Source organism: Petaurus breviceps, unplaced genomic scaffold (genome assembly GCF_028583685.1).
Source record: "Petaurus breviceps papuanus isolate PSGF00001 unplaced genomic scaffold, PetGlider_PUasm1.0 189, whole genome shotgun sequence".
NCBI classification, from domain to species: domain Eukaryota; kingdom Metazoa; phylum Chordata; class Mammalia; order Diprotodontia; family Petauridae; genus Petaurus; species Petaurus breviceps.
The window spans coordinates 40746189-40761705 of NW_027185809.1; the positions used below are offsets into that span (position 1 = coordinate 40746189).

The 15517-nt window shown below is 37.2% G+C and overlaps 1 protein-coding gene across 12 annotated transcripts in view; it reads right to left on the reverse strand.

The window, feature by feature from the left end:
* The window catches only part of CEP128 (centrosomal protein 128), a 576359-nt gene that overhangs the window by 433776 nt on the left and 127066 nt on the right, over nucleotides 1-15517 (reverse strand). For all 12 annotated transcript variants that reach the window (XM_069092343.1, XM_069092342.1, XM_069092344.1 and 9 more), the window contains 2 exons: nucleotides 13995-14100; nucleotides 8669-8829 (listed from right to left, as the gene is read on the reverse strand). In XM_069092343.1, coding sequence (XP_068948444.1) covers nucleotides 8669-8829; nucleotides 13995-14100 — 267 coding nt within the window. The remainder of the gene's footprint in view (nucleotides 1-8668; nucleotides 8830-13994; nucleotides 14101-15517) is intronic.

The following is a 15517-nucleotide window of genomic DNA, read 5'->3' on the forward strand; positions in this document are numbered from 1 at the left end:
TCTTGATTGCATACTTTTAAATTTATTTTTACATGTTTTATATGGTAAACAATATATTCACACAGTAATAAAGTATGCAATGTATAAATAACTATAGACATATTTGATGTATATGGTAAAATATATTTTACTAATAAAAGCATGTGATCAAAAAAGTTTAGAAGAGGACGGAATGCCCGGATTAGAAACAAAAGGTTCAGGTATTTAATCCTAGGCCACCTGATTCTGAACAAGACACAACCTTTATATGCCTCAGGTAACTCACTCCCTAGGCTTTATCATACATCACAGTAGTGGGGAGGTACACAGAGTTTCCTACACTGAAGAAATCGCAGGTCATTTTCTTACTTGCAGAATGGACCCGCTGACTATATTATGTAAAATCTCATTTCTTTTTATGCAAGAATGGAAAGCTGCCTAGAAACAAACACAGAGAAACAATTTAGTTTCCCACTTAAGATGATATGCTATCAGACAAACATCACTCAAAAGATAAGTTAGCTATAAAATCTGTCAGAATAATGCATGAACAATTAAATTCTGCTTATTCTAAAAACTACTCTTCTTCTTTTAATGATATCTTTGGTAGCCAAGAAATAAGTAATTATCATTTACTTTTACACTGAAAAAATCACTATCTTGTTTCATGTCATGATTTTTTTCTCCCAGCAAAGCCTTCAACAATAATTCTCCCAGGTAAATTTCATCTTTACAGAAACTTAATTTAAAAACTACCATTACCTAATGTTAAACTAAATAAGTAGAAATATTCCTTTGTTTTACTAAAGAGCAAACAACCCTCAGAAAATTAAAGAAATAGGTAACAGTTTTAAAAGTCAATTTTATAAGTATCAATAAGAAGGATGGAATAGAAATAATCCTAAACTTAGTGGAGAAATGGAAAGGAAAACTGAAGAGATGACTGCTTATTTGCCTTCAGGTGCTTAGTAAATTGCTTCTCTTTATTGACCAATAAAGAGCAAAAAGCTTCATTAAAATTTAGGGTCAAATTAAAAACAAAATAAAAATATTCAGTCCACCTCCCCGTTCTGCTGTCTCAGCATATGAGAACCACAGAAGAGGACCCCAAACTCTGCGTCCAAGAATTAGGCTGATGACATCAACTAACAAATAATAGTATTTCTTAATTTTGACTGTTTTCACTTTCATAAAATTTGAGTCATCTGTCTTATAAAGAAACTAGGGGCAGCTAGGTGGTACAGTGAATAGAGCACCAGACCTGGAGTCAGAAGGACCTGAGTTCAAATCCGGCCTCAGACACTTAACACTTACTAAGCCATGTGACCTTGGGTAAGTCACTTAACCCCAAATGCCCTGCCTTCCCCCTCAAAAAAAAAAAAACTGGAACAAGGAGCTAAATATAACTAATTTTCTCCAACATTAAAAATAGTAAAGCAGTCAGATCTCATCTGTTTTAGAATCTATTGATGCATTACTATTGACAATTTGTGTCTTACATACATCTAAAAATTACTGTTATTGGTAGATTTAAAAATATGTATTTAAATAAAAAAGCAAGTTAACTTGTTTTGTGTATTTTTCAAAGAAAAAGAGGGCATAATATGCTTTCACAACTGAAATAATCAGGATCTCTGAATAGATCTTGCTTTTAAATTTTATTGCTTTTTGGTTTTAATCACTTTATATCAGTCATTGCTCTTAATCATCTTCTACCCTTAAATCTCCCTATCTCCACAAAAAAATAAATAATTATCCCATATAACCAAGAAAAGTAGTTAAGTAAAACCAACTAACAGTGATTTGTATTTGACAAGTTTCTCTGCTGATAAAAGGTTAGCAAAATTGGTCACCAAAATTAATTAAAGTTGGCTGCTTTTTTGTATAGTTTTCATTTGTATAATGGCAGATAATGTCTTTCTTACTTTTTGCTTCATCAGCTAACAATCTTAAGAAACATTTAAATTCAAGAACGTAAAAATGCTTTGACAATAGATGTGGCTCAATATTGTTTTCTACCAAGTTTTATTTCAGTTTAATGGAAGATTAGGGGGACTAAAAAGTTTTATTACAATAATAAGATAATAATACGAAACACATTATACCTTGACACTGATTGCTTGGACTGTAAATATAAGTAACTAAGCAAGTTTGTTTGTCTGTATTGATGTTCAATGCTAGGTTTCTACTAAAATATTTAACTAAAATGCACTAGGGAGCTTCTTTTTGAAAGGAAATTTTTATACAGGTATTAACATGCATTTATTCACATATTTATATATGTATATTCTTTTTTATAGAATTACTACCCTAAAGTCCAAACAAAATGATTCTTTTGTGCCCAAATAGAAGATACATTTAAATGTGGTAAAAGATAAAGCAGCCAATAGATCAGATAACAAACTAAAAGATACTACTGCTTCTGCACTGAAGAAAAAAATAGTGGCAAAAACTTTGAATAAATGCTTTCATTGTATTAATCACCCAAGTCAGTTGTGCTTATATATTATTTCTTCTCCCTGTTACTCTGCAATTTTTTAGTAGCTTCTGGAAAGTGAATAAGTTTCTACTGATGAATAATCATGTCAATTGTCATTTAATTATCAATTGGCATTTAGTTTAAATTATGTCTCATATTCCTTTAAAATTCTTCAATGAACCTAAAAGTCAAATATCAGTTTATTTCAAGAAGGTTGACTAAATGGATGTAAGAAGTCAGCAGAGATTAAATCAGAACAGAACCACTCATCAAGGATGTCTGGAATTCTTTGGAATACAAATAGCCTATCAAGGTTAATGAGGTTCAATTTGAATTTAGAATAAGGGAATTAATGTATTTAGTATGTCTGGCACAGTCACTGATTTAAGGTCTCAGATAAATTTCCAAAGGTAAATTATGCAAAATCAAAGGTAACTTACACTTTTACTTTCAGTCTTCACTAGTGTGAAATGATTATTCATATTTTATTATGTATTTCAGGCTAACTAAAACTACTACAATTAGAAACTGAGTAAAAGTGCATTTAAAAGTTTACAACTGAGGGTAGAGTCAAGATGGCGGTGTAGAAACAGGACTTCCACCATGCTCAAGCTTCCATTTCCCCCAATTCATGTAAAAGGGGACTCTGAACAAACTCTGGAGCTACAGAACCCACAAAATGACACAGAGAATCTAACCTCTCACTGAAGACAGCCCAGTAGGCCGGCACAAAGGGGCCAGCACAGCGCACTGGGAGGGAACCCTAGCCCTGCACGAACCTGAGGTCTTAGCATCAGGGCAGCCACAGACAGCCACCGGCTGAAGGGACTTCACATCACCAGCAGCTGTGGCAGTTTCGAGAATTATCAACCCATAGATGCTAAGGATAACGTGAGAGGTCAGTGCAGTGTGGACTCTGGGATCCAGTAGTTCAGAAGTTCGGGAGTGCAGTCAGCTTTTGCCCACGGGAAGAGAAGCGGCTGAGGTGCAGCGGCTGTGAAGCTGCAGCCACATGGCTGCTTCAGCTTCTGGCCTGCAAACTATAGGGGGACCAAGCGACCACTTTGAGGGGTAATCGCTCTTGCTTTAACCTGCTTGGATCTGGATTGCAGTCTAGGGTGGAGGTCCTAGAGTATGCAACCAGCTTGCCACAGCGTGGGGAGGCTTCAGAGAGGGCATCCAACTAACAGGTCCACCAGCTGTGAAAGCCCCAGCAATAGGGATAAAGCTCTTCCCTCTGGTGCGAGAGTCCTACTGTGACAAAAAGGCCAAAAGTCAAGTAATTGAGTGGCAACATGAGCAAACGAGGGAAGCAAAGTAAACAGAGCAACCCAACTTTACACTCCTATTTTGGGGACAAAAAGGATCAAAGCATGGAACAGGAGGAAAACAATGAAATCTAAACTCCTACACCAAAAGATTCCAAGAAAAATACGAGCTGATTACAGGCCATAGAGGACGTTAAGAATGATTTTGAAAACCAAATAAGAGAAGTGAAGAAAAAATTGGCAAGAGAAATGAGAATTAGGCCAGAAAATTATGAAATGAGTGTCAACACCTTAGAAAATAGACTAACTCAAATGGCAAAAGAGGCTCAAAAAGCCAATGAGGAGAAGAATGCCTTAAAAAGCCGTATTTGTCAGATGGAAAAAGAATCTCAAAAGCTCACTGAAAAGAATCATTCCTTCAGAATTAGAATGGAGCAAATAGAAGCTAGTCACATTATGAAAAATCAAGATATGATTAAAAAGATCCAAACAAATGAAAAAATAGAAGGCAATGTGAAATATCTCACTGGAAAAGCCACTGACCTGGAAAATAGATCCAGGAGAGACAATTCAAAAATTATTGGACTACCTGAAAGCCATGATCAAAAAAAGAACCTAGAAATCATCCTTCAAGAAATTCTCAAGGAAAACTGCCCTGATATTTTAGAACCTAAAGGTAAAATAAAGGTTGAAAGAATCCACCAATCACCTCCTGAAAAAGATCCCAAAAAGAAAACTCCTAGGAATGTTATATAGGTTTTGGAATTCCCAGATCAAGTATAAAATATTACAAGCAGCCAAGAAGAAACTATTTGAATATTGTGGAAACACAATCAGAATAACATAGGATCTGTCAGCTTCTACACTGAAGATCAAAGGACTTGGGGGGGGGGGGGACAGAGTCAAGATGGTGGAGTAGAAGCAGGACCTCTGCATGTCTCCGGCTTCCACCTTACGCAATTAATGTAAAAAGGGGACTCTAAACAAACTTTGGAGCTGCAGAACCCACAACATGACACAGAGAATCTAACCTCCCACTGAGGACAGCCCGGCAGGCCGGCAGGAATTGGCCAGAGCAGTGCTCTAAGAGCCGAGCCTAGCTCCACGCCAATGTTTAGCCCCAGAGCGGGTCTGACCAGGCGCCTGCTAGAAGGACTCCAGATCACCAACAGCTGTGGCCATTTCCAGAATTATCAACACATAGATGCGAAGGACAAAGTGAGAGGTCAGTGCAGTCTGGACTTTGGGACCCAGTAAGTGGGAATCCATCAGCTTTTGCCCCCGGGGGCAAGAAGCCCCTGAGACACCCAGCACAGCCAGCCAACGCCATGTGGTAGCTTCAGCTCCTGGCCTGCAGAGTAGTAACTGAGTGGCAAAATGAGCAGGCAAAGGAAACAAAGCAGACAGAAGATTCCAACATTACACTCCTATTTTGGGGACAAAAAAGGAGCAAAGCATGGAACAGGAGGAAGACAGTGAAGTCAGAACTCCTGCACCAAAAGCTTCAAAGGAAAATACGAGCTGGTTACAGGCCATAGAGGACCTTAAGAAACAGATAAGAAAAGGGGAGGAAAAATTGGGAAGAGAAATGAGAACAATGCAAGAAAATTATGAAATGAGAGTCAACAGCCTGACTGAGGAAAATAATACCTTAAAAAACAGACTGAGTCAAATGGCAAAGGAGGCTCAAAAAGGCAATGAGGAGAATGCCTTAAAAAGCCAAATTTGCCAGATGGAAAAAGAATCTCAAAAGCTCAATGAGGAGAATCATTGCTTCAGAATTAGATTGGAGCAAATGGAAGCTAATGACTTTATGAGAAATCAAGATACTGTTAAACAGATTCAAACAAATGAAAGAATAGAAGGCAATGTGAAATATCTCATGGGAAAAACCACTGACCTGGAAAATCAAACCAAGAGAGACAATTTAAAAATTACTGAACTACCTGAAAGCCACGATCAAAGAAAGAACCTAGAAATCATCCTCCAGGAAGTTCTCAAAGAAAACTGCCCTGATGTTTTAGAACCAGAAGGCAAAACAGAGGTTTTGAAAGAATCCACCAATCACCTCCTGAAAAAGATCCCAAAAATAAAACTTCTAGGAATATTATAGCCAGGTTCCAGAATTCCCAGATTAAGGAGAGAATATTACAAGCAGCCAGGAAGAAACATTTTGAATATTGTGGGAACACAATCAGGATAACCCAATATCTGGCAGCTTCTACACTGAGGGATCGAAGGGCTTGGAATATGATATTCCAGAGGTCAAAGGAGTTGGGATTAAAACCAAGAATCACCTACCCAGCAAAACTGAGTATCATGTTTCAGGGGAAAATATGGTCATTCAGTGGAAAAGACGACTTTCAAGCATTCTTGATGAAAAAACCAGAGTTGAATAGAAAATTTGACATTCAGATACAAGAAGCAAGAGAAGCATGAGAAGGTAAACAGGGAAAAGAAATCATAAGGAACTTATCAAAGTTGAACTATTAACATTCCTACATGGAAAAACAATAATTGCAACTGATGAAACTTTTCTCAATATGAAAATAGTTGAAAGGAATAGAATTATATATATGAGGGTATATGGGCATATGAAGACATATGTGAATGTGTGTATATATATATATATATGTTTATAGGTATACATAGATAGAAGGCACAGGATCAATTTAATTGGAAGGGATGGTACTTAAAAGGTGAAATTAAGAGTTGAGAGAGGAATATAATGAGAGGAGAGGGGAGAGATAGAATGGGGTAAACTATCTCATATAGAAGAGGCAAAGGAAAATGGTTACAATGGAGGGGAAGAATAGGAAGGCAAAAGGGTCAACCGTATTCTCATTGAATTTGGCTTGGGGAAGAAATGAAATACACACTAAATAGGGTATCTCACCCTACAGGAGAGTAGGGGGTAAAGGGATGAGAGGGGGGATGATGGAAGTGAGGGCAGGCTGGGGGGAGGGAGGGAAATTGGAAGCACCCACTTTTGAAAAGGTATAGGATCAAAGTAGAGAACAGAACAAGTGGGAGGTGGGATAGGAGAGAGGGAAATAGAGTCAGTCTTTTACAATATATCTACTATGTTACTGTTTTGCATTAGCTACACATGTACAACCTATACTGAACTGCTTATCTTCCCAGTAAGGATATACTATTATTAATACTATTTTACATGTAATTGGGAAATAATATATACAGGCACTGGGGCATAGAGATCCACCATGCCCTACTGGAAAAGTCGTAAGGGATATGGGAGAAAATATGGGAGGGAGCAAACTGGAGGAGGGGATATCCTGTGGGACTGCTATTTTGTGATGGTGGGTAGGGGAAAAACGGGGAGAAAATTTGTAACTCAAAATCTGGCAGAAATGAATGATGTAAATCAGAAGTTAATAAAGCATTTGAAAAATAAAAAAAAAAAAGAAAAGAAAACAAGATGCAATTTACAGAGAAAGAAATTAGCACCTGGTTCTGAACAGCAGGCAAAGGGATTTGTCTAACTAACACACCTTTTACAAAATTTTTCTTCAAGAAAAATAACTGCATTTTTATAACATGTTACCTTTTTTAGCTATACAAAAGACTAAAAAAAACAACTTGCTAAGAAAGACAATTTAAAATGCTCTGGGTCTACCACTATTTCTAATAAGCTATTTATTAAATACAGTGGAATATATTATGTAAAGAACATAAATATTTCATATCTTTAGAATGACTCATAAACACAATCCAAAAGATATTTTCTATAATTCCTTGACAACAAAGTAGAAAAATGGAAACTCTAAGGATGACAACAAAAATACTTCCTTCCAGTTTCATAAAATTAACTGCTTCCAATACTTAGTAAATCCCAGGATATCTAACTTTCTTCTTCAATTTTGAAATCCTTCAGTATGGTACCTCAATAAACTTAAAATGGACAATGTTATTGTCAAAAAATATATACTAAGCTAGATGGATGCTTCTCTGAATAACATGGGTGGGGAACCTGCGGCCACAAGGCCACAAGTATGGCTCTTTGCCTGTATCCAACTTCAAAGAACAAACCCCCTTAATAAAAGAATTTGTTCTGTAAAATTTGAACTCAGTCTAAAGGTCACACCCAAGGACCTAGAAGGCCACATGTGTTCTCAAAGCCGCAGGTTCCCCACCCCTGAAATAGGATTTCAACATTTGATATATTTTGATTATTCAACAGCAATACAAATAGTTTCTTCCAAATGTATCTTCTCTTATTCTGATTTTAATACTTTTTTATAATTATTTCATCTATCCTAGCAATAAAAGATTAATACAGGATGTCCCAAAAGATTTAGTGCAACTTTAAGAGCTTCAAGTTATTAAGTTTAAGTAACTTAAAACTATACTATGACTTCTGAACTTTTCCTAACTAAAATGTTTTTATTCCAGTAGCAATTATCACTCTGAAGATGTAAGTGAACCCCTCCATTGAGAAACTAGGTTTGTGCCAATACAATGCTGAAAGGTGGGAAATTACTCTGAATGGGTGATATTAGCATCTTTTTTCCTTCGGACCAAAATCTTCTTTCCAAACAAAAGCTACTTGGACCTGATGGATTTGAGAAGCATCCTTGAAATTGGAGTTTTATTCTGATCCACTGTAAATAAATTCAGAGAATTACCACATTCCATTATACAGATTGTCCCAGAGGTCAACATTGTATTGGCACACGGTTTCTCGATGGAGGGGGTCACTTGGATCTTCAAAGTGAAAAGTAATTGCTACTGGAATAGGAACATATAAGTTGGAAAAAGAAGAAAGAAAAGGCTGTTCAGCTATGAAAGAGTCAAGAAGAGGTTTTTGTGGATTACCTTGATTGAGAAAAAGGACATATTTTCCTAATTTTCTTTTAAGTTCATCAGACAATTTTGTTGAACATAACTGTAGTTCTAAGGATTAAATATAAATATCAGTCACCTCTGTTTGTTCTTCTAACTGTGCTTTTTCCTTGTCTTTTCTCTCAATGCATCGCTTCAATTCCTGTACCTCAGACATCATGACACTATGGTTCAGCTTGGCTTTCAGTTCTGAGACCTGTTTCTTCAGTTCTTGTTTCTCCTGATCAATCCTCTCAACCCCTTTGAAGATATAAGAGAATTATACATTTAAGGAATATATACATAAACATGTTGCTTATGTAACATACAGATCCTTTACACCCAGAAGAATGCAGATGCCAAGTATCATCCATCAAGAAGCATTTGTGGAGTTCCACTATGTGCTAGTATATAAAAGTATAAAAAGGTGGTGACAGTGGCAGCCAGGTGGCGCAGCGAATAGAGCACCAGCCCAGGAGTCAGGAGGACCTGAGTTCAAATCCAACCTCACACAGTTAACCCTTAATAGCTGTGTGACCTTGGGCAAGTCACTTAAGCCCAATTGTCCTGCCTTCCCCTCCTTCAAAAAGACAAAAACAAAAACCCAGTTCTCAAAGGCACCTACAGTCTATCAAGTAAGACAACACATGCGTAATAAAGATATATGGAATAAATACAAATAGATACAGGGTAGTAATAATAACAATAATAGCTAACATTTATATCTGTACTAAGCATTTTGTAATTATTAACTCATTTGATCCTTACAACAACCCTGGGAGGTAAGTACTATTACTATTTCCATTTTACAGATAAGTAAGCTGAGGCAAACAGGTTACGTGACTTGGTCAAAGTCAAACAGTTAGTAAGTGTCTGAGGCTGAATTTGAACTCAGGTCTTCCTGACTCTGGGCCTGGCGGTTCTATCCACTAAGCCATCTAGTACTCTCATTCTAAGATATTTAGGAAGGCTGTCAGAGCTCTTAAGAAAGACTTCATATAGAAGACTACGTAACTGCATCACAGGAATTATTGCAATCTCCCATGTTTCATCATTCTAATCTATTCATCATCAGTCTCAAATTGATGTTATACATGTTTCCATTTAATAGTTCTTATCTCTTCAAGGCACGCAATGGAAGAACATATGCATCCTTTATTGATCCCAAAATCAGAACCTTGTGCCAGTGGTTCTCAAACTTTTCCATCATGGCAGGACCCTTCAGTTTAAATAAAACTTTGGCAAAACTCTTCTACTAAAATTCTCTAAAATTAGAATATTTAATGCCTATTAATGAAAAGTCTAAATTCATTAAGAAAAAAACTTGCAGTGTTTGAGGATTCCTTATAGTACAGTTTGAGAAACATTACATTATGTTACTAAACCACAAAAGCTAAAATTTCTCTAGTGGGATTTCTAACAGCAAAATTCTAGTCTCCTCTAAGTCCGACTTGTGGCTTTTACCCATTCAACTGAATGAGAATCTGCAACCCAACTATTCTACCCAGAGGACTATTATTGAAGTTCACATAATGAAAACTCTTTTTGCAATATAAATAATGAAGTGGTGTTGTTAAATCTTTTATTATGATTTGTATTCCTAACATCACTGATCTAAACCAGGAGAGTTTTACTGGAAATTACAAAACAAAACAAGCAAATTTGATTTGATACCATTTTTCAAATAAGCCAGGATTCTAGTGCTTTTAAAAAAGAGTAAATATGACAGTGAAAAGGTTAAAAAAAATTTTAAGATTCAATTGTTTTTCTTTTAAAAACTATTAAAAGTCTAACATAATAACTTGCAGCAACAATCAGTAAATTTTGAAGCTTCTCATCTAACTACTTTTTATGAGCTCTCTCTCTTTCTCTTCAAAAAATGGCAGTTACCAACATGTGGCTGCAGAGAAAAGTGAAAAATTTCCACCAGTCCATATGCATACCTAAAAGAGAGACACAAGGCAGAATGAAATCTATTTCGATTCTCATAAGAAAATGAAGGCTCAGGGCAGTTAGGTGGTGCAGTGAATAGAGCACCGGCCCTACAGTCAGGAAGACCTGAGTTCAAATGCGGCCTCAGAAACTTAATACTTACTAGCTGTGTGACCTTGGACAAGTCACTTAACCCCAAATGCCCTGCCTTCCCCCCTCCAAAAAAAAGCAAAAGAAAAAAAAAAGAAAAAAGACAAAGAAAATAAAGGCTAGCAGTATCTAAAGACATTTGGATACTATCTGTTCATCTGTAAAATTATATAACTCTACAAGATGATCTCTAAGATCTCTTCTAGGTCTGACTTTATATAGCTTCTGTAACTATTTGGTTTAAACATGCTAGCTAGTTCAAAATCTGCCCTCTTATGATTATTCCCAGCACTGAATAAATCTTCTGTCAACAGTCCTATCAAAACCTATCCCCTCCTTGGCTAATTTATGTTTTCCACACACCATAAAGATGGCAAATATCTCTCCTATAATGCCTGACACATTATAAAACACAGATCACCAAAGCAACATCATTTACTGTACCATTTTACTCATACCTTACCAGAAAAAATGTACTCGGAGTCAATGAGCTCTATTATTTAAATAGTTCTTTTAGAAGCTCCAAAGAAGTAGCATCATTGTTTATCTCCATTACTTTCTAACCTGTAATTCATATTCCTGCAAGGCTGTTATGCCACAGAAGAGGAGGAATTATAGGAAGGGAAGGATCATTTTACATATGGCATTATAAAGAGTTCAAGTCATTGAACAAGGATGAAGACCTGGTGACTAGTTACACTGCTTTCCTTGATAGGAATCCCCTAAACCAACAGGAAAGCTCAGGTAGAAGGAAAAAATCAACTTGGAGATCATTTAGCTAAGATTTCAAGATAGACTTGTGAATCACAATCTGTTGAGGAGTCCACTACCTAAAGCTGATGAGTGAATGAATGAATGGATGGATGAATGAATGAATGAAAGAAAAAGCATTTATTAAACACTTACTATATGGAAAGCACTGTGTTAAGCACTAGGGATATTATGGAAAAGATAGCCCCTACTCTCAAGGAGCTCACGTTCTAATAGAGGAGATAATACACTGTAGCAGCAAGAACCCCTGCGAGCACAGGACCTTTGATCTGCTTTTCTAAAGAAAAGCAACTAAAAAAGAGTTAACAATCTTACTTTAATCAAACATATATATTATTCACTTAGTTCAGGGGAAAAAGTCAGCACCTGGAATTTCAGAAAATACAAACAGAACTTAGAAGCAGACAAAAAATACAGACAAAGAAAATGGCACAATTCAGCAGACCGACAGAGAGAGCTTCTAGCTGTTTGACCATTACACACATACAGTGTTAGTTACCAGAGAGAGAAGCACCAGCATCTGGGTTTTCAAAGTCGGGGGGCTCTTATGGGAAGAGTTGTGTGATTTGGTCAGATGAGACTCTGGGAAGCATTGAAAACAATAGTGTAAATGATACATATGTTTGATTAAAGTAAGCTTGTTAACCCTTTTTTAGTTGCTTTCCTTTAATAAGTAGATCAAAGAACCTGTATTAGCATCTATCCTGAGTATGCTAGGGTGCTTGCTGCTACAAAATAGCATAGTCAGCAGCATCTGCAAACTAAAAGGAAAGTATGGGGGCTGGGATAATTGTTTTTTCCCAGTTGTGGTAGCTGTGATTCTGTGGAGCCATGGAGCAAGAAGGGAGAACTGCCTGAGTGTTGACTTTAGTGAGGTGAGAGCTGGAATGAAGAGCTGTCTGCACTGGGACTCAGGCAGAAGCCAGGAGTGACCCACTCCTGCCAGAGGAGGAACCCAGGAGTTTGGAATTCAGACACAGGGCAAGATAAGGATTGTGCAGCAAGGCAGGAGCTCTGAATGTGTTTTCTTGCTGCATGCCCATGGGACAGTTTCGGACCCAAGGGAAGGGTAGAGTTGTCTATGGTGGCAGGGAGGAAGTGCTGAGGACCCCCAAGGAACCCACCCTGTTGGCTTTGTTGGCCAGCTGCCCCTCAGGACTTGGAAGTGGAGCCCAGAGCAGTGTTAAGATGAGCACTTGGTTCATTAGACCCTGCACCTCAGAGTGCCAAGAGGAAGCCTGCAAGGGCAGTGTGGGAGGAAGGATACACCCCCAAGAGAATTTTATTTGGACATTTTCGCTTTGGATTGAGGAGATTATAACGTTATGTACTTTGTGTTTGTTTAAGACCCTGTGGCCACTCTGGTAATAAGTTATGTTATTTATCTTGCAAATGTGATGTTTATTTTGTGGGAATTATGTCATACCTAAGAGATGCTAATGCCAATTCAGATATAAGTTGCCTATGTAATGGACATGAAAGATCTTGGGGTTGAATGTAATGGTAAGGGAATTTGAAGATCTTCCCTGCCCCTTAATGAGCCCAACAAGATAAGCTTGCTTGGGGGGAGCTTATTTTTCAGGAAGACCCACACTTTGATTACTTTTTACTTAGGAAATGGGTCACGAAAGGTAGTGATGTCCTCTCACCTTGGAGAAGGCTATATATATACCCTGAGGTGAGGTTTTGCTTTGGGGCTCACTTATGGGAAGAGTTGTCTGATCTGATCAGATGAGACTCTGGGCAGCCACTGAGCACCCCCAGCTTTGAAAGCCTGGATGTTGGTGTTTCTCTCTCTGGTAACTAACTCTGTATGTATGTAATAGTCAGACAGCTAGAAGCCCTCTCTGTTGGTCTGTTGAATTGTGTTATTTTCTCTGCCTGTATTTTTTGTCTGCTTGTAAGTTCTTTCTGTATTTTCTGGAATTCAGGGTGTTCACTTTTTCCCCTGAACTAAGCGAATGATATATATGTTTGATTGAAGTAAGACTGTTAATCCTCTTTTAGTTGCTTTTCTTTAGAAAAGCAGATCAAAGCACCTGTGCTAGCAGCCATCCTGGGTATGCTAGGGTTCTTGCTGCTGCAAACATATAGGAGGTTTCATCAGTATATCAGATGGAAAGGTATCATGGTCCTCAGGGCGTAGTTAAAAATCTTCACATCTGTGGCTGTAAAGCCCACAATAGCAGCTGCCAGTCCACATCTCCACAGGGACTGCTTCCCTAATGATGGCTTCCACATGTGGGCTAGAAACACTACTATTGCCAAAGCTCTCTCCACTGGAATCTGCAGGGAAGTGGTAGTTTCACTGGTACCTCTTGTGTTCTCTTCTCTACCTGAGGGTGTCTTCTTGTTTCAACTACGCTGAATTACCTGCCCTGAAGGTAGCATTTGGTGGGATAGGCTTCAATCAGTCAGTGTAATGATAACCCTGCCAGAACTCTTTGACTTACTTGCCTGTTTGTGGTGGTTAGAATAAGAAGTCAGAGTACAAAAAATAATTGTTATGAAAGAATAAAATATTTTCCAGACAAACATCTCTAGGAGAAGTGATTTTTAAATGAGAAACATACCTCTTCTAAGCCTCCTATCATCTTCATGTTCATTCTGTTGGTTCTTCTGTTGCCTAGAAATCTGTGGTGCTTGATATGTCAAGAGTTGAGCATGGAGGTCTTCTATCTAAATACAGACAACAAAAATAACAACAATATGCTTCATTAAATTCCACAAGCAGAAAAGAAATTTACTAAATTTATAAATTATTACCAACTCTGTGTATAAAAGGTCTCCTTCAAAGGAACTACATAGCCTCCTTTCTCAATATTCACTATGATCTCTTCTCTTCCATCTCCTTACCGTACCATGCCTAACTTCGTAGCTCTTGCCAGCAAAACTGCCTTTCTCCTTCCTCTCTGACAATCTATGGCCATCATGCCATAAAAACTGAATTCTAGAAAGTCTTCCTTGATTAAACTTTGCCTGTTCCTTCAATATTCATCCCCATGTAAGACTTTTTTCTAGGGGCGGCCAGGTGGCTCAGCGAGTAAGAGCACCGGCTCCAGTGTCGGGATGACCTGGGGATCAAATCCGGGCTCAGATACTTAGCACCACACCCAGAAATAACTGGCGTGTAACCTTGAGCAAGTTACTTAACCCTGATTGCTTTAAAAAAAAAATTTTTTTTTAAGACTTTTTTCTGTATTATAATTTTTATACTTTTTCCTCTTATATTTGTAGATGTCCTAGCTCACTCTCTATTTAGCTAAGAAGTACTTTGAATTTAAAGATTAATCTCTCCAGTTCTTTGGTATATTCCCATATTGCCAAGAGAATAAAGTAAGTGATTACTAAATTAAGAGATTTGCTACAGACTCCACTGTAGTCCCTTCACAATCACTACAAATGATGTAGTAGAAACAATACATTAGACCTAAAGTTAGGGGACCTTGGTTCCATCCTGGCTCTGTAACTGTATGATCTTGGATGAGTCACTTGACCTTTCTGAGTCTCAATTCCATCATCTATAAAAAAAGGAATGATAAATACTTCTTTTACCTAGTTTACAGAATTATCAGGAGACATAAATGAGATAAAGAAAGTAAGCTATATGGCAAACCATACAGTAAGAACAAATTTCTGGCTAAAAGTATAAATATTTACTAAAATGAATGTGTATACATGTATGTTATATATGTTTAGCATGTGTGATTTTACAGTTATATATTACACATGTACATAACTATAAATACATGTGTGTAAACTTTAGTCTGGTGTTCACTTGGCTCTCCTTATACTTATCTAAACACTCTTTTTCAGTTCCTTTGTTTAAACATCTTCTATAACATAACCTTTAACTAGATGTATTCCACCCCAAGTCTCCTATGGATTCAATTATCATCTCTGAGCAGATGATCCAGTCATAGTCTCTCTCCTTTTTTTTAGTGTCCCACTAGCACCACCTGCTTAGGGAACATTTTGAACAAGATGTCCCATTGTCATCTCAAATTCATCATGTCCAAAACAGAACTCATCTTTCTCCATAAATCCACCTCTCCTCAATACTTTTTTTATTTTATTTTATTTTATTTTTGCTTTT